Genomic DNA, 20618 nt, shown 5'->3' on the forward strand with positions numbered 1-20618 from the left:
AATCTCAAATTTTTTCAGTTAGCATGTTATCCATCAAAAATAGAATGAAAGAAAAGGGACTTTCCCTTTCAACGATTAGGAAATTTGATTACAGGTGTGTCTATCTTTTATAAAGCTACAAACATACGAATACCAATGTGTTTTATTTGATACAGGATAAGGTTTTGAATGAGGAATGAGGAAGTTTTTTTGGACATAAAACAGGGTGTGTCGCTGTTATGCATTGGATTTGTTTTTCTATAAAATCGGAAAAGAAAAGATAAATGCCGCTGTCCTGGCAAACGTTCCCTCATCGTACATGACATGGCGTTGCCCGTCTTCATTAGTCCAATCAAGTAAGAAAAGTAGTTGATAATCCCTACCTACGATCGTACACGTACCCGTCTTTAGTTTTAGTTTTCCCACACACTGATATCACCAGTATTTTTCTTTCCAAATTGATAATTTTGAGGCGACATATCTGAAGTGTAATTGTTATCGAAATGTCAATTCTTTTTTTTTTTGTGGGACTTTGCCTCTAGTTATATACTTTTAATTACCAGATACCCGAGACATTTAATTTCTTGTTCTCTAAAAGCATCGGGGTTGAAACAGGCTAAAAGTTCCAAAAGGTCTAAAAGCCATAAGATAAGGTCTCATGCCACGGTTGGAGCTGTTCACAGTTCTAGTTACTCTTTTGTATTTAACAAGGCACATCTAATTTAAAATGTATATAAAAATCGAATCCAATGATTTACAATCAACAATTATGTGATTCATTCATTTACAATAATCAGAATTATGACAAACAATAAATTAAAATATTTAATAAGGCACAGTCTATTGCCATACATGTACCAATAATACCAAACAAATAACATAAACAATGACTCAAAATTCAAACCATAAACACTGACATATTTTGGGGGGTTAATGGCTGTGCTAGACTGATTAATTGTTATATTTTATCTATATCATAAGTCAAAATGAATCCCATGCGGACATGTTTTTGATAAAGTTATTTGCAAATAACATTTATATACAGATCATTAGGATTACTCCCACAAATGAGATCATTTTAAGTACCTCATTAACTTTCTAACACATTCAGGATTTACCGATTTGACAGAATGTTAAATAAGTTCAGAATAAGTGCCAAAAAAAAATTGTAGATACAGAAATGGCACAGAAAGAAATAGATAGAAAAATATGGAATGTGACATATCTGCTTTCATACCGTTGAATTGGGGGCAGAATTGGAACAGACAAAACCTGTTCAGAACTCTTCTAATCTAGTGCCATAACTGTTGCTAATACATATATACGTGGAACAATAAGTTAAGCGCCACTAACTTATTTCAGTATAATCTGGGACGTCCTGTATGTCCGTAGAGATCCTCCTGTGCAAACTGTAACAGAGTTGGATGCAGCATTGCATCAGGAGTGGCAGCTAATTCCTCAACAGGACATTCAAAGACTGATGAAAAACAGATACTTTGCATTTGGGGCTATAAAGACAATATAATGTACGATCATCCACTTCCTGTTGTTGATTTTTTTACAAATACATATTGTTTTCAACATTAGGTCCCAAAATATATATCTCTGTTATCAAGTATGATTGTGAATTGCATTCATTTGCGAAACAATGGTTCAAACTCTGGTGGCGCTTATCTTTTTGTTCTAGGTATATTATATCAAACAGATCACTTCAATTCCAAAATTCAGATTCTCTTCTTTCGGGAATTGATTATCAAATATTTTCTTAAAATAATAATAAGCTTTTCTAAAAATGACTTATTATGGATTTTCTATCCATACAAATACACATTCGTTGTACTTATGCACCATAAATGAAACAAACAAAACAAACGAATAATAAAACACATAATTGCACTATAATCCCTCTTTCTCTGAACTTGGTCTCCATTGTGTTCCCATTTGATAGGCAAATAAAAAATATATTCCAGCTAAAACACCTATTAATGCTCCAACAACCAAAATAATTTCCTGAAAAAAAAACATTGTGAAATTAATTTTTACATATTTGAAATGATAAAAAAAATACATGTTTGACCAATGTGTTTAAAATGCACTTTTTAGATGTTTCTTCATTGGGTGACTCCACTTGCCATCCATGATTGCTGTTTAAAGGAACAGATGCGCCATATTGGGGGGTTACTTTGAGTCTTGAAAATATGTAAATAGTCTTCAGAAGTACTAGAAATGTACAAAAAAATAATTCCTTCAAAAATATAGATAGATGTCTTTTCTATATATGGCTGTGTCCCAACAAGAGAGGACTGTCTTTTTAACTTTCAAATCAGAAAATTCTGGACACATAGATTTGAAGGCTCAAATTTTGATGCTGAGCTATGAACTATTTTACTGATTGGCTTTGCTAAAATTTTACTTGGAAAATACGTTCATATCTTCAAAGAACTGTACTTTGTTATGACACTAATGCAACATGCAACTAACTTTAAGAGGACAGATAATGAATATGTAATTAGACTACTGATTTATACCTAAGAAAGAATATGATACCTGTATAGTCATGGCTGAACGTTTCTTCTCTATATTTTTCTTAATAATTTTGTTCTCTTTTTTTGCTCTTTTCATCTCTTGTTTTCCTATATTAAATTTCAATATAAAATTATGAAATATACAGGCAAATATCGGGGGGATTGAAGAAAGGTTTTCTAAATTTTTTATGTGTATTGGAGACACTGATAGTATCAATTTGCACAATTCCAATTTTCAATCAGACATCTGTGGTTCCTGCAATTCCACTACAACTTAGTGTTTGATGAGGCACTAATCACTCTTTACATACCCTTTGGTGAAAAAACTTTCAACAATTGAAATGCACATTAATTTTCATCATGTGTCATTTCAGAAACCCAAAAGTAGAGAACATACCCATTTGCCTTCGATGATTTTCCATTGGAGAGGAATTCAAAGCATTTTTGTTATCTTTCTTCCCCATTTCTTTAGTAGATGTATTAAATTTTGGTGGGCTTAGTCTCAAAATAATGGTTACCGGTACTTTATTAACTCATTTGAAGTCTTGTTGTTGAACTTGTTTAAAGACAGGGACCTAAAATTTATTAAATGAAAAAATTTAATTGAAAACTTTTGTGTTTAATTTATGTTTAAGATAAATGAAGTTTTCTCTAAATACAACAGATTTTTACACTGAAGGAGACTACAAACTTGAAGCAGGGCCTTCAACTTGATCAAAATAAGTATCCAATTCCATTTCCAATCAACTTTATAATTCAATTGATTTGAAATTTCTTGGCATTATTTAGAACATTAATGTAATTTCCATGCCATGGCATAAATATGACTTTTACAGTGCACTTTACTACTCGACCACTATTTCAGAAACATTTTCATTCACATAGAAATGATAAGAAAAGTGAGAACTGAAATTATCAAACTGTACAGTGATCGAACAGTGGCTCTTTTTCTCGCAGAAAATTGAGTGACAGTACACCATAATATCTGACCAATATCGTATGTTATCTTTGCCTTTCAAAAACACACTTTGGTACCGTTCTTATTAATTATTTCATTCAAATATATCCAAGATTTTCTTCTATTCGATTGTTTCTGCCAAGTTGTCATTATTGACTAGTTTGGATTCTACCATTATGTCTCATTCTTGAGGGGTGTAAAAAAAAAATACTGCAATTATTTCTAAAGCATTTTTATACTACATTTCCGATTAATAATTTTTGTAATTAGCATTGGAAATATTTAGTAAGAAATTATAATAATGTAACCAAAATGATAGTTGGCAAAAGAGGAAAATATATTAATAAACAACATAGATACCCCCCTTCAAATAATAGACTATTCAATGTAAACTTCCGATTCCGTACAGATTTAAGATTTGATCGACATCAGTACAGATTAAAAGTAGAAAGAATTGATACGAAAATTTGATATTTTCTTAAACTCTGTAAACTACCAAGTACACTAGGCCTACTAAAAACACAACGCATTGACTTCTGAATCAAATTTTTCTCATGTTAAAAAACTTGCCAGGCAAGTTCATGTATACGGCCACTGGCACTGGAAGCTTTGTTTTAAAACGGCATGTCGCCCAGAAATCTTCAGTTTCAGTCATACATTCATAGACAAGTGCTTGTATATAAATTTTTATTATTAAATGGATTGTAAAGAGGTTTTATACATTTTTTTTATGTGTATCGGGAACACTGATAGCATCATTCTGCACCATTACAATTTTCAATCTGATGTCTGTTGTTCCTGCAATTCCACTCAAACTAAGTGTTTGATTACATCACTAACCGCAAGATATTATGCTTTATAACATAAGGTCATTCGAGATTAGTATAATATATAACATAAATTGTAGATTTAATGTGTTCTGTTTAACCAATTTAAGGGCAATAACTTAACAAAGGCTCATCTAAAATTCGTCCAGGATCAAATCAATACAAATAAGCACACTAATTTCATTAAAACCAGATGTAATTACTGTATATTTTGTTGACAGACGAAGAGACGTGTTTGCGAAATAGGTCCAGCAGCGTCCAGCTTAATTGATAAGGAATAAAAATCAGACCCCCCCCCCCCCCCCTCCCCAACATCCCAAAAGAGGGCTTAACCCGGACTCATTTGATCGACCTATGCAAATTACATTTTAGGTCTCAATAAACATTTTCGTCTTCAGGCTCATAATCATATAAATCTGTTGAGATTAGGCTTAAGCTATATTTTTATGCAGATGAAAGTTAATCCTTAGAGACTGATGAACTAATTATCAAGTAGGATTTAATTAGCACTAGGCTAAATACTTCCCCTGCTGCCGAATTGTCTACTGACAGCTCAATCAAAATCGTTTACAGGTAAAATTCCCACAGAAACTAACTCTATGTGGAATGCCATATGACACCTCAACTTTGATAAAATAGAAAAAAATTGAATTTTATGCTTTACTTTTGCCTTGCCTTGTTATTAGCCACGTTACGATTTTATTTTCAAATCATATCATAGTTGCAATGCTCATCATTACTGGCACCGATTCCATCATGATTTTTGATGATTGTGGTTTCAGTTACAGGAATATTGTTTCAGATCAGAGAGTGCCAGAATTATTCTATCAGGAATTTGAAACTGAGTTACTTTTTAAACGTTCGGAAAGACCAATTTCTAGAATAAGACCCAATTCTGTGTTAAACAGTTTGTTACATAGCATTCGAAGCTATCCACTTTTAGGTCGACTTAAACCTTGTTTTTATCCACGTGAACATTTAGTAACCTCAGTTAGTCGAAGAAGTCGAACACTAGATGAAAGAAGAGCTAAGAGTTTCTTATCGGTAAATATTCTGGAAATGTTTTTTCATAAACTGAACATAGGATTTTTGTATGATAGCCATCTTCATAGTAGGGCGCACTCAGACTTCAAGTGACTGGCCCCTCTGCCTCCCCCCTAACCCTAACCCTAACCCCCCCCTCCCCCCCTTTGGCTTCGCCACTGACGGCACTCAGTTAAATATGAGTATCACAATTGAAAAAGCGCGCATTATGATATCGACGACTTGTTTTGTTACTACCGCCTTACAGTTATATATCCGAAGAGCTACAATAATAAATCATAAATCAATGATATCTTGTTGTTATCTTTTAGAGTTGTGTTAGATCAATATTAGCTGATTTAGCAACAATAAGAATAGATGATGATATTGAAAGTTCGTTAAAATATGGGCAGTTAATGGATGAATCAATTCTTCAGGTGAGATATATCATATATTTAAGTTAATACATTGTAATTGAGGCGTTAGTCATAAAAAGCTCAAACAAGAGCAAACAGGCACAAAAATATGAATAACATGGACTATAATGGGAGCATCTCATTACTTCCAACATAAATTCAATGATTTGGATCACTTTCATGCCGTTTGCCAAGACCTATTAATTACATCTTGGGAGAATCTCACTCACAGGCAATTAGGAAAGGATTAACACCTGTAGTGTAGTATAGTAGTTTTGTTAGGGGTGTGAGCAGGTTAACGAAACTACTGTAATCAGACTGTAAACCGGCATTGCATTTGGAACATCAATGAATTCAATGGATTTATCTTGACAGTTATCATTGAATGTGTCAGAGGAGTGTCATGGACTGTCGTTTTGCTGACAATATACTCAAAACCTCATCAATTTCATAACATGTGAATCTTACCCCATTTTTGCCGATTTCTTTGAAGCACATAGTGAGCAATCGCTCCGCTCGATCGATATTATATATATTTCATGTTTTCTGTGCATATATTTACCGTTTTGCACATGCGATTGTTTACACTTGTTTATGCTTATTTGCACTTATTAGTCGGACCGGTCACCGGTATTATGATGACCAGAGCATATATTATAGCCTAATCTAAGGGACTTTGCGATAATGAAAAGAAAAGTAGATTGACTGGAAATAGAATTCGTGCAAATTGATGCAATCCGTGTCTCCGATACCGTATACATAAAAAGATTAGAAAAACCTCTTTATAATCCCTTCAATTAATATATCAATTGATTTTATTATTGCGTGTTCAATTTGTTTGTAAACGCTCAAGAATCTACAGGTTTTGCCCGATTCTGATAGGTTAATATTATGAGAGAAATTATCACTGTTTTATGAAACACTTATCATTTTGTAACTCGTAGGCATTCTAAAAAGGAATTTTAAGCGAGTTCGATAAAATTTCTAAAACTGTTTATCCTATATAGGTGATGCTATTGAATCCAATGTTAGATAGAGAACAAGATAAATGGATTGTAAGAGATGCTATATTTCAACATGTTAATTATCAGATTGGTGCTGCAAGAAGGTAAGCTATCTTTCTGTTTCTACGAAATCTTTCATTTTTCTGGATAATATTTGACATATTGACCAAGGATGATCTTTTTGATAAACCGGATTAATGGAATTAAATGTTTTATTTACTAGCAGATACAGGCTGGTCACCTTGAGATGACATTGACCTTGTTACTAGCAGAATTTGAGAGCAACTTTAGTGTAGATTTTCATGAACTGGCGGCATCGAGAATAATCTTATCAACCTCTGTATTTTGTTCACCTCGGAAACTAAAAAATCACCCATGTTCTAATTTGTGTTCGATCCTAGCGGTCTTGAGATCCCGAACGCCAGTCAATGGAGCTAACTTCCGAACATGTCTTGCTATACGGGCTTGTTAGCCTGATTGATGAAAATATTTTCTATACGTGGTTATTTTACAGGAGACAAAGACAGAACAGTTTTCCAGAATATTCTTCAACTTATACAAGTATGGCCCATTCTCGGTTAGTTAATTTAAATCCTATTAGTCTATTATTCAAATTCAATGTCAACGCAGGACGATAGACATAATAAATTTGTCCCCATCTACATGAACGTAATGGGAAACTTTCTCCGTTTCCCATAGGCATATGACATATTATTCCATCTTCTGTTGTTCAGAATACGTGTACATATTTTTTCAAATTGCTTGAGAGAGGAGACTGATTTGTGTTCCGTTTTTAAATACTATAAAAAGTCTGTAAGCTTAAAGATACGAGATTTCCCTTTTCATTTCAGTGATACTGTGGAAGATCACGAAGACTTTCAAGTTGTTCCAGATATTGATGATGAATCCTGAGCATCACGCGAATATGTGTCATCGGCGAACATTCTATATCGACCGCGACGGAGCGAAGGTCGAACCCACGAGATATGGGATTTATACTGAAAAGGCTTCTTAAGTACTAAGAGAACTTTTATCCAGACTCCATTTCGCAAAAGAGACATCATTGTAGGTTCACCAGGATCTGTTATTCGAGAAGGTTAGACGTACTGTTATCCTGAACGTGGACAAGGTGTTTCCAACTCCTTCTGATAATGCAGTATGCTGCGGTATATACGTTGCTTGTAGAAACCCAGCTGTAAAACCCACGGAATTATGTATTATATAATGCACCCAGAGTTGTTCCAAAATTGAGATCACAAACGAAATCCAGTGAGCGTAGTAATGCTAATATACTAATTCTTATAAGAAAGTTATAGTGCATAAAAGCATGAATACTGCTTGCAACTGTATTGTGCTTCCACCAAAGTATCTAAGCCTTACATATCCCTTATAGCTGTGCATTTTTTGATAGTCAAAATGGAAGCTATGAATAAAACAGTGTCTAAATCAAAACTCGTACCTTGTGATATAACCTTACTGATTTTACTGGAATCTGACCAGAAACTAATATCACATCTGTGAATATCGGATTGCTTAAAAATTTGTTCTCAAGTGCCACAGATTTCACTTGATTTTCAAAGCCTGATCATTTAAGCAATGAAGGACGGACTTCAGCAGATCATTCAATTTGGCACCTTGCTTAATGCAGTCATATCTGCAGTGGGTCTTAGTCTAATTTATAATAGAAATAAAAGCTAATAGAAAATGGAGCTAAAGTTTGGTCAGGTTGACTCTTTGACATGCTACGATTTACAAAGTCGCAGAATACTTTAAGTAGGTTTCTTTTCACAAACAAAATGTGGATGGACAACAAAAATGGGGGCTTATAAAAATAAGGTTATCAATATGGTAATTTTATTACAAAAAATAAGCTAAATTAAAAAATAATATGAACAAATATTACACACCATTAGGCCTTAATCTATTTGAAAACAATCAAAATGCATACCAATGTGCCAATTTTCATTGCATATTTTGATATAAATATAACACCAGTATAAACCTGAATGTTATGGTGAAAACATTTCCAAATTCAAACGATTCCAAAAAGGTCTGGTTTATTTTATAGATGTTTTGTTTTTTTGTAGCATATCTTAAAGATTAGAGACATCATCAAACACTTAGTTTGAGTTGAATTGAGGAACCACAGATGTCTGATTGAAAATTGGAATGATGTAAATTGATACTATCAGTGTCCCCAATACACATACAAAATGTAGAAAACCCCTTAACAATCCCTTTAACATCAGTATACAGTACTGAGTAAATTAGTATGCGTTTCACCATATAGTGCTTAAAGAGAATTATTGTCAAAATGTGCTATGGAATTTTTGGTTTGATGAAAGCTTGGAGTAATGACCGACATTACTCCAAGATGAAAGTAAACAAAATTTGGCTTTTGTTTTTACAGCATAACAAGTGTCAGTTTTATTTAAGTTTTCTAAATTCTTACAAATTTAAAAGCTATACATGAACACAATTTGATAAGTGAAAAGCACATACAAATTAACAGAAAATAACAATGTGTAAGATTTTGATACACAAATAGAAAAAAAAAGAAAGATATATCACAGACTCACTCTACTATTCAGAGTAAAGATATGTCTTCACATCCAGGCCCCATTAAAAAGTGTTTTTTAAGTAGTGTAGGATATAGTGGACAGAATAAGTCTGGCTTGTTAAGAATCATTTAATATTAATTCTAACTAATAGATAAGGTGGAATTTTATAGGGCCTCGTGTTTACGCTTTGAATTGAATCCAGATGAGAAAAAATGTCATTGCTTGACTATAACCTTCTTCACAGAGTGATATAATATTTACATGATATACAGATCGATATATAGATAATATGACAATATCTTTAGTAATACAATTATAAAAACTTTTTTTTGAATTTATTCTATATTTTTTAAGAGGATTATCAGCCTTAAAATAGTACTGTTAGTCTTAGAATGTCTTTGCATTGATAAAAAAAATTATAATTAGTAAGTTTACATTAAAAAGAAACACATTTCTCACCTAGAAATTTCTACTGAATAAAGTCACAAAATTTGCCTAAAAATTGTCCTCTGTGAAAAGGACATACGCAAAGACATTCTAAGACTAACAGTAATATTTTGAGGCTGCTATTCCAATTCTCATAAAAATAGTGGGACAAATTCAAAAACTGTTTACTTTGCTCAGATAATAGATCTAATAAGTATGTATTACCATTTTGACAATATGCTTGGATAGTTTGTTTCATTAAACATTTCTCTCATCTCTTGTAACTATAATATTATTATAACATTCACCACATCTGGACAACCTGTTCATTAAAGGAACAGGTTTAATATTTTGGGGGGTTGATTTTACCTGTACCTTTAAAATTATGATATTCTTAAAGTGATATAGTCATCTAAATATTTGTATTACATGCTGATAGAGCTCAATATAAGCTTTTGGTTTTGGTTTTTATTTTATAACTAATCCTTCCTCTATACAAGCACAGTTTTTCCATTAATTTTCTCATGTGCAATAATTACAAATATTTTGACATTAGCAAAACAGTGTCCATAAATATTAATAATCATCTTGACATATAATCAGTCCAAACTTTCAGGGTATTTTGATGAGAACATGATGATAATTTTCATTTAAAAAGTGATACAGATAGTTGGAATAAAGCTGGTACAGTATCCGTTCAGTTTAATTAAAATAAGATCCAACTTTCATTTCATTTTTTTAATAAGTTTTTATTTTTAGTATAGCCTCAGAGTAGGGTCTAAGACTGGATATTTGAACAAATGTCAAAATAACCTTTTGTCAACAATGGATTTCTCGATCAGGAATAAAAAGCACTTCATAAATGAGATTCAATAAATTTTCAGCTGAGTTTTAAATCATAGTCTGGATTTGATCCTATGTCAACTCAAAATTGTTCATATGTTTAAGATATGAGCTGTTTCGGAATTAGAGACATCATCTGCACTGATTTCTTTATAAGACATTCGTACAGCCTGGGCATTGTCCCTTAATAATTTCATCTTATTGAAATGTCGCTTCACAAAAACATAGACAATAAAACTGAAGACTAGTGACAGCATCACTCCACCTACTATCCCTATCACCAGCACTTTAACACTACTATAGTTGGGAGATTCATTCCCAGGTTTGTCTTTAATAAACAGTGAATGAGGTTTATTACATCTGCTATGTACACAACAACACAATTCTTCTGTTACATTGTCAGAAAAAGTAATCTGTAAAGAAAATATAAACTGTTACTTCCAATCCTTTGCCTGATAATAGAAACTATTGTCTTTAGAATGCTTTAAGACCAACTCAGGTACTGAAATAAATTGGTAACCTTATCATGGACCTTAAATGTCACATTGAACTATCTTGATATATGGAGTATGATTTTATATTATTATATTAAATGTTGAATACATGTTCTGAGTGAAATACATTTCAAAATGACTGTATTATTTTTGGGAGGAATTGATTTTAGAAGAAATCTTTCTTCGGCGAAGAATGATTTCACTGAGGTTAAGAAGCACTGAGTTAAAGTATGAAAATGGTATCTCGTCTATGCTGGAATTAAACCCTCGAATTAATGGTGATGATTAATGGTGAACAAGCATTGAAATAATTAAGGCACACACTTTAAATTGTGTTTACTTACATTTTTACACTTTTCATATGAACCAACAAATTTTGTAATACCACTATCCAGACATCGTTGATTATCACAGTAATATGCCTTTCTGACCTGGTCACCAATAATAATAGTTGATACAGCACATACATCATCAGGGTCTTTACAAGACACTATCTTGCCTAGAAAATATAAGATGGAGAAAAACATCACAAAATAATAATTCACCAACGAAATTGACAGTATCAGTAAACAATTAACCTGAACACAAGGCAGCACCCTTCTTTTCAGATTATCATGTTACTTTCCCCAAAAAATCATCTAATCTCAAGATCAATATTTTTAAGTCCCATCATCCTTACCATGTTAAATGGCGTGAAAAAGACTGTTTATTAAAGGAATGAGCACAAGATAGTATCTGTCCAATTTGAAATTATTGCACCAAGTCCAACATGTTTAGTGAAAATTGTGAACAAATTTCACAATCATCACACTAATCCTTGCAAAAACAAACAAAGCAAATATGAAAACATTTTGTCTTAAAATTATATTATTGTCCTGTTATTTGACGTTTCGGCTTACTGCCTTCTTCCCTTTTTGGGAATTTGTGATATAATTTAATTTTGTCTTAAATTGTCAATTTTTGTCAAATTGACACTCATTATTTGCTGTTTTCTGTTTTGACTCACAGACTGTAGTTTGGATAGATCTATATTTGCCCTTTTTCCTCGTGGTACAAGAAAGATTTCAAAAAAAGAAAACTGTTTATTTTTTCATTAGAAATCTACAGAGATTTTACCCCATAGTGTTCCTGAAAACAGATTTCATTGTAAAATACATACAGAAACATTGATGTAGGCTACTTACTATCTTGAGTATTATTACCATTATAACATAATAATGGCGCTACAATAGCAACATCTGATGGTTTATTACATTCATCTTTATCAGAGCAACAAAATAATTTACCAGGTTCTCCATTTAAAGTCACCTTAAAAGACATAGAAATATTTTCAATAACATTGATTTGATTTTTCACTGTCATACCACATATTTCTACAGTGTTTCACTTCAGTGGTTAACCTTGTATTTGGGACTGAGGTATTATACTCGTGTCACATGATTTTCAAATTGGTTAAACAGCTACAAAATATAGTTTGTCTTATAAAATCAGTGTGGAGACAAGTACGAAACTTGTTATGTTATGAGTTTTGGCAACCCTTCTCATAAAGGAAAGGTCATTTTGATATGGTTAAAATTCCTTGCCTTATATGAAACTACTTGGATAAAGTAACCCATGGTCCCATCTATTTCTTGATAAGGGGGGCAAAAAATGAAGAATATAGAAGGATATAGAATATATCTTTTTTTTTTTTAAATAAAATTTATAGAAACTTGTCTTTATATCTTACATTCAATAAAGCACCATCCTCTTTACAGAGAGAGTTATGATCGCAGGAAAAATTAGCATTTTTCTGAGTATGAACATAAGACAAATCATGACTTTCTGATATTGAATATTCAAATCTGTAACAAAAAGTAGTTGATGTGTCATTTGAATCCCTCTTCTTCTTATTTGTGGAGATCATATTGTCCATAGCAGATGATGGGTCATTTTCAAAATCTTTTTTTCTGTTAACAAAATTTTTAGATGGAGTCTGTTTCCCAGTTGAACATTCTTCTACGTATGGTGCTCGTATCGTATCCATATCACCATGTCTGCAGTATTTCAATCCAGACATGCTGAAATACAAAGTTGATAAACTTAATTTGAAATGCGAAAAAAATAAAGTCATTCATAACAATATTGTATTCATTTAAATAGGCCAAGGCCTTCCAGGTCACTAAATAAACCATATCATACAATATGATAATGTGATTTGGAAAAAAATTGTTGTACTGTTATGTCAATGCCCTGGCAAAATCAATCCATGCATACTGTATAGAATTCATAGAAGACAACTAGACCTACTGTGGCCCCTTCTCAGTTCCTGGTTGGGCCTGTAATTTCATACAGTTCACAACAAGGGAAATTATATCAGGACAACCCTAGCCAACCCTTATCACTGTTTAAACAGGAAGGTATTTGCTTCCATCCAAAAGATCATCTACCCAAAGTTTCCCATTATGTCAGCTCTTGTTATCTACAATTCTAATGAAATGAATAGAATAACCAGATTGAAAAATTTAAAGGAAGGGCAAAAACCTCGTAGCTCTGCCCTTTTAGTTTTGAGCTGTGTTAGGTTGGGATTGCTTAGATTCCAGTACCTGTGACGATGACAATCAGTGAAAGATACCTACTGATTTATGAATAATGGCAAAAGCAGTAAAATCTTCAACATTTTAATTTTGACTTGAATAAAGAAACTTTATGAAGTGTTCCAATGTTTACATCTTCATGTAGGCTACCCTAGACTTACATTTAAAAACAAAACGAAATGTAAGAAATAACACTTTATTAGAAAATATTACGATCCTTTTTTTTCTACAGATAACCATAGATCTATAGATTTTAAGAATGCTTCCTTTGATCCTATTATATTAAAAAATAAGGTTGCAAAATGACACTTGTAACTATGCGTTTCTTAAACAAAACAATTACAATTTTAAACGATTGTTCTTATAGTTCTGTACATCCAGGCGGGATTCTTCTGTTTTCATAAAGCGTCTAAATGATCAAGATCAAGATAATATGAAGGGGCGTAATTCTGAAACTGAAACTGTTGCAGGCTGAAGTGCAAACTTAATAAATTATGGCTGAAAAATGTCAATCCGATGACTCTGAAACTGATGACAGAAATCTAGAGGAATCACATACAGGTTCTGAAAGAAACTGCTGTAGTTCGAATGCAGAGTCACCAGCATCATCTTCAAATTCAACTGCAAACGTAAGTTTGTTTTCAGACAACAACTAATTCCCCCATGCCATGCTCCCAACAAAACTATCTCCTTATATTTACAAAAAGTAAGAATTTTTTTCTGAAAACTTCACATATCAATTTTCTTATACCTCAATTTCAATCTCAATCAGTTGGTGATCATCAAATGCCATATTGCCATAACCCATGCTCGCCGACCACAATTGCTCGTAAACACTCTACACAATTCTTGACAGATTTTGACAAAGCTTGGTATGAGTGTTAGTTATCACCCAAGGATGAAACCTATCAAAAAACAGAAGAATCTAAAAATATTAAGTATAAGTTACTGCCCCTGTTCTTGAGAATGCGTTCAATTTTTAGCTCCTAAACAATCTAGAAGGCACAATTCTTGACGGATTTCGACGAAACTTGGCATGAGTATTGTTATCACCCAAGGATATACCCAATTGAATATCAGAAAAATCGAAAAATATTTAGTATGAGTTATTGAGAACACGTTCAATTTTTATCGCGTAGACACTCTAGAAGGCACAACTCTTGACAGATTTTGACGAAACTTGGGGAAACTGTTTATTATCTCCCATGGATGAACCATCAAAATCTAAAAATTCAAAAATGTTTCATAGTAGTTATTGACCTCCTTGAAAACACTTTCAAGTTTTAGCTCTTAAACACTAAAAGGCATGATTCTTGCCTGATTTTGACAAAACTTGGTTTTGTTATTCAGTACCGCACTGAAGGTTGAATATTTTCACGAGCTAAAAATTGTACACGTTTTTTAACAACAAGGGCAATAAATCATACTCAATATTATTCAGTATCGCCCCAAAGAATGTATGACTGAAGGTTGAATATTTCATACTGGTGATTGTTACTGTACTGCCAAATATTCAAAATCAAAGCTGCCAGTGGGCATATATTACCTTGCCTGGCAAGCTATCTTATATCTAAACAAGAGGCATCTAGTCTGGGGTCTACATTAACATTTTTTACATTAACTCTGGTCGGACTAGTGGGGAAAAAAATGACTAGCCCTCACCCAACTTTTACTTACCCAGACCTTTTCATATTAGTGTATGTAATCACCCAAGGATGAACCTTATTGAAAATCAGTATAAGTTATTGCATTTGTTCTTGAAAACGCATTCAATTTTTAGCTCGTAAAAGCTATCATATATCTAATCAAGAGGCATCTAGGTCTGGGGTCTACATTAACATGTTTTACATTAACTCTGGTCGGACTAGTGGGGGAAAAAATGACTACCCCTCAACCATTAAAAGCAGACAATGTTGTAATGCATATAATACGAATTACGAAATTTTTCCTCCATTGACCTCTCTTGACCTCTTGAAAAGAAAAAGATTTAATTGGAAGGTTGCAATAAATTTCAACATTACATAACATCAATTTCAGCCATCAAAAGCATCAGAGAGAACAAATGGAGAAAAGAGGAAAGATTTCTCCCATCCAGTGTATAAAAATATCTCACAGTTTAATGGTCAAGTAAATAAAATGAAGAGAAATGAAGTTATTAATAGATTAAAGAAATACAGCATGGATACTCAGTAAGTTAATGGTGTATATTTTGAACTCTCTTCAGTACAAACCAATAGACCTTATTGAATTTTGACTCTAATATTAAAGGAGTTCTGTGTCTCAGGCAACACATGATATGCTCCCACTTTTCTGATGCCATCATTCTTTTCAGTACTTTTTATTTGGTACATTTTTTGTTGTTGCAGTAATGTACTGTTTGAAAACCTTTCAATCAACAAAATAAACTAGGCACAAAAAACATTTTGAATTTGTTTTTTTCTCACATGTCCATAATTAATTCATAATTAGCAGAATTCAAATGAGTGACCGGTCAAGAAAGGTTAAAAAAGTATTTTTTTGTTTATCCAGACTGTACATACATTGACATTTATGATTGGTTAAAACTCTTAATTACATGCAATATGAGAAAATAATGATATGATTGAGAATACAGTGCAATTCATTAGAAAATTAGTTTTCTTAATTTGACTCTAAATAATAAGGGGAACCCATCTTTAAAAGGATGACTCGTCTTTTCTTCAGATTCCACCATATAGATTCCTAGTTTGAGATATTTTTGAAGGAATTTTGTAATTTTCATACATTTCTAGTACTGTACTTCTGAAGATTATTTACATATATTCAAGACCCAAATCAACCCCTAAAAATGACTGTTCACATTTAAAAGCTTACTAATTTTTAATTTTTTATTCCTTGCAGTGGTGAAACAGAAATTTTAAAAAGAAGATTAAAGAATTGTTATAGAAAAAGGAAATTAAAAGAGACCGGTGTTGGTGAAAATAAAACTCCTATATTAGACTATATTATTATCATTGACTATGAAGCAACGTGTGAAGCTCATACTATGGACTATAGACACGAGATTATAGAATTTCCTGCTATTTTAATGAATGTTTCTGATGGTTCCATGGTAAGACATATTTTATGAAATCTTTTGTTGACCATAAGAGAAACCTCCATTCTCTTGCAATAATCAAGGGGCTATTTTCAGCAAGAGTTATCGTATTAAAATATTGATTGTCACACATTTTTTCAGAGGATTTAAAGGAATTGTAAAGAGGTTTTCTAAATTTTGTATGCGTATACACATACATAATTTAGATAACCTCTTTACAATTCTTTTAAATATTTAACATTTAAGCTCTTAAATTTATGTAAAATTGGTCACACTCCAGAAAAAAGTTATGGAGCTTCTTGATCTAATTTAGCTAATTATGAATTAATTTTATTTTTCTTATTCATTAGACCACCTCTACTTTCTATTCATATAAGTATTAGCATTTTCATTTTCATAAATGAAAATAAGGGAATCCCAGCTTTAAGGTGTGGAAAATGATGGTTTTACTAATGATTATTGTTTACTCATAATAAGTGTAATTCGACTTAATATGTAGCTTTCACATACTGGTATTAAAATTAAGTGTTACCAATGAATAGTCAATATTTGTTTAGAAATTGAACCTAAATTGCCTTCATTACTTTTTTCAAGGTTTCTGAATTTCGAAGTTATTGTAAACCTATAGAAAATCCTAAATTAACTAGATTCTGTACTGGTTTAACAGGTATCACTCAGGTAAGACTTGCAGCTTTTTGTTAATTATTCACTTTTCCAGGATATTTAAAGAACTTTTTAAATCCTGTTTTGAAGAATTATTTGAAAACTGACCATTTGATCCAGTAGGCCCATATTCTCATCACTAAATTTGATTGGTCAAAAATTCTCAACTAAAGAGATATGTGCAAAATTGACTTAGTAGAGGTGATCAATTATCATGTATTGTAACATATTTTGACCAAGAATAGCGTGTCTTTCATTTTTTTTGAAGCAATTAAGCATGAAAGTTTCATGCTAACCAATTTCTAGATCAACTATCCAATAGTCAATAGCCCATGATTGTGGTTGGGTATCGATTTCCTAATTGAGAAATCGATTATCGATGGATGGCTATTGATCAATAATCAATTAATAATCACAAATCCCTGTAAGTACTAAATTAAAAAAAAAAATTCTTAATTAATTCTTAATTCATGGGTTATATTTTTTGCATCATAGTAGTATATTATTGCTTTTGATAAGTTATTATAGTTTATTGTGGGTAAGTTATGTGCTGAAGGGAATCTATGTGGAAGAGATTACTACTTGTTACATATAATTGATTATGAAATTTGACGATTGAAGTTATAAATTCCTAGCAACGATAATTTATTATTTCGATCATTTTACCCAGCCCTATAATATGAGTGTATGAAGTTAATAATGTTAAATGATGTCACTTGTTGATGGCTTCTCCTGGTTTGTATCATGTTATCGTGTTGTCAGTAGAGGGCTCACTAGTGTTGAAAAGGTACAACCAATAGAAATGAATTCTTTGTTTTATTAGGAACAAGTAGATAAAGCTGAAGAATTTCCAGTAGTTTTAGAAAATTTTGAAAAATGGTTAACTTCCCATAAGTTAGGGGTTAAACGAGGTTTTAAATTTGCAGTAGCCACTGATGGGTATGTTTGTATTATTATATATGTGATAAGACTCTGAATTAGAAGCTGATGTCACATCACATTTCGTCTGGAATTATTTTTTTCCTTGAGACTCCCAATAATTAATTTAGGAGCATTTTCCAAAGCTGTAATTCAAGCCTTCTTAAAATCCAATCCTAATTGTTTTGTTGAATGAGAAAAATGGCAGGCAATCAAATTTTCGTGATGCAAGCTCACAAAGTATTGACCAAAATTTGCTTCACCTATGCTGGCCCTGTTAAGACCTCGTAACCAGATGTTGGATTTTGTACGCCCACATGAAATATTGTACAGATGCTTGTAAACACTCTTGAAGGCACATTTTTGACGAAACTTGGTAATTTTGTTTGTAATCACCCACGGATGAACCATAATGAAAATCAGAAAAAAAAAAAAATATTTAGTATGAGTTCTCGTTCTTGTTCTATTTTTAGCTAGATTTTGACGAAATTTGGTGAAATTGTTTATTATCACCCATGGATGAACCCTCTTCAAAATCAAAAAATATTTTATATGAGTTATTGATCTTCTTGAAAACGCTTTTGATTTTTAGCTCGTAAACACTTTAAAGGTACAATTTTTGCTGGATTTTGATGAAACTTATATTATTCATAATCGCCCAAAAAAGTCAGAAAGAAGTGTATGTATGTTAAATATTTCATTCTGGTGATTGTTATTGTACTGCCAAATATTTTGATTTAAAATCAAAGCTGCCAGTGGGAGTATGTTACCTTGCCTTGCAATTAAATATTACATCCTTATAGAGCTAAATCAATGAGAGATGTTTTAAGAATTTCCAAACAAGCCATCAAGGTTATGTATTATATGAAATGTCTGTGGCAAGAGAGTATTTTAGTATCTATATCAAATTAACTTGAAATGAAATGAATGGGGTTTTACTTTTCTGCTCCATGTGGGTTAATGAAGACCGGATCAAATTAATTTGGAGTTGATTTATATCTCTATTTTTTCAGTCCATGGGATATGAGAAGATTTCTTTTTTATCAATGTCAAATGTTGGACATGCCTTTTCCAAAATGGGCAAAAAAGTGGGTTAACTTACGGAAACTTTTTGCAAACTTTTATCGACGTGAGCGCGGAAATATAGAGAATATGTTACGCCATCTTGGATTGGAATTTGAAGGAAGGCAGCATTGTGGTATGGATGACACACGTAATATTGCCAGAATCGCACAAAGGTTAATTAAAGATGGATGCTTTATAGATGTTAATGAAGGATTTTCTGGGAATGAGAAAGGAAAAATTCAGGAAATCAAACCTGAGAAAAATCATGCTCCTGTGGACTTCCCTGAACCTAAACCTGTTAATATTAAAAGTGAGGAAGAGAAACGGAAAGACGTGGAAGTGAGAGAAGCTCTTCGGAAATTACAATTGAAGGAGGATGATGAACTTGCAGCTTTTTATAAATCTATTAATAAATATTAATCAAACCATCTTAGTCTTTTTTCACTGTACACATTTTCAGCTTTAATGCTCAAGTAATGATTTGTTATGAATCATGTTATATCCCCTGTAATCCATATGCACTAAAGAAATGGAATTCTATTCCATATTCATAGTTACCCTTTTAGCACTGAAAAATAGATAAAATGCGACCATCATTTTGTCTGCTTCTCAATTATTTTATAGAGCTTTTGCACACAACTATTGAATTATGAAATCATTGATTGTGAGGTTAAAAGGGGTCAGCCCACAACATACAGTATAGTCAATATGAATAGTTTTACCAAGTAAACAAATTTTTGTGACAGTAGTTGGTTTACTTACTTAGTGTAGAGGGTTGCTAGCCTCCTGAGAGCCGGTAGACACAAACTGTGTTTCAAAACTGTCTGAGGAATTGAGGTGTTTGAGGTATTACAAAACTGTATGAGGAATTGAGGTGTTTGAGGTATTACATAACTGTATGAGGAATTGAAGTGTTACAAAACTGTATGTGGAATTGAGGGAATTGCAAAACTGTTTGAGAAATTGAGGTATTACAAAACTGTCTGAGGAATTGAAGTATTACAAAACTGTTTGAGGTATTAGAAAACTGTCTGAGGAATTGAGGTATTACATAACTGTTTGAGGGATTGAGGTATTACAAAACTGTCTGAGGAATTGAAGTTTTACAAAACTGTTTGAGGTATTTATTACAAAACTGTCTGAGGAATTGAAGTATTGCAAAACTGTCTGAGGAATTGAAGTGTTAAAAAAACTGTATGAGGAATTGGGGTATTACAAAACTGTTAGAGGTATTACAGAACTGTCTGAGGAATTAAGGTATACA

General features: G+C 32.3%; 3 protein-coding genes across 3 annotated transcripts; 2 read left to right on the forward strand and 1 right to left on the reverse strand.

The window, feature by feature from the left end:
• Nucleotides 1–5015: 5015 nt before the first annotated feature.
• LOTGIDRAFT_162094 (hypothetical protein) lies at nucleotides 5016–7644 on the forward strand (the record flags this gene model as incomplete). Its single annotated transcript, XM_009058030.1, has 5 exons — nucleotides 5016–5333; nucleotides 5645–5749; nucleotides 6736–6836; nucleotides 7247–7309; nucleotides 7584–7644. 5 exons carry the CDS (start codon nucleotides 5016–5018, stop codon nucleotides 7642–7644), a joined length of 648 nt encoding a protein of 215 aa, XP_009056278.1.
• A 3010-nt stretch (nucleotides 7645–10654) lies between these two features.
• LOTGIDRAFT_162095 (hypothetical protein) lies at nucleotides 10655–13115 on the reverse strand (the record flags this gene model as incomplete). Its single annotated transcript, XM_009058031.1, has 4 exons — nucleotides 10655–10975; nucleotides 11401–11555; nucleotides 12241–12364; nucleotides 12786–13115. The coding sequence occupies 4 exons, from the start codon at nucleotides 13113–13115 to the stop codon at nucleotides 10655–10657; spliced, it is 930 nt and encodes a 309-aa protein (XP_009056279.1).
• Nucleotides 13116–15711: 2596 nt separating this feature from the next.
• On the forward strand, nucleotides 15712–19774 carry LOTGIDRAFT_119783 (hypothetical protein; the record flags this gene model as incomplete). The annotated part of the gene is made up of 5 exons (XM_009058032.1): nucleotides 15712–15821; nucleotides 16513–16723; nucleotides 17303–17386; nucleotides 18195–18310; nucleotides 19303–19774. Coding segments are annotated over 5 exons (993 nt in total), but the record flags the coding sequence as incomplete, so codon positions are not given.
• Nucleotides 19775–20618: the final 844 nt, after the last annotated feature.

Source organism: Lottia gigantea (assembly GCF_000327385.1).
Source record: "Lottia gigantea unplaced genomic scaffold LOTGIsca_32, whole genome shotgun sequence".
NCBI classification, from domain to species: domain Eukaryota; kingdom Metazoa; phylum Mollusca; class Gastropoda; family Lottiidae; genus Lottia; species Lottia gigantea.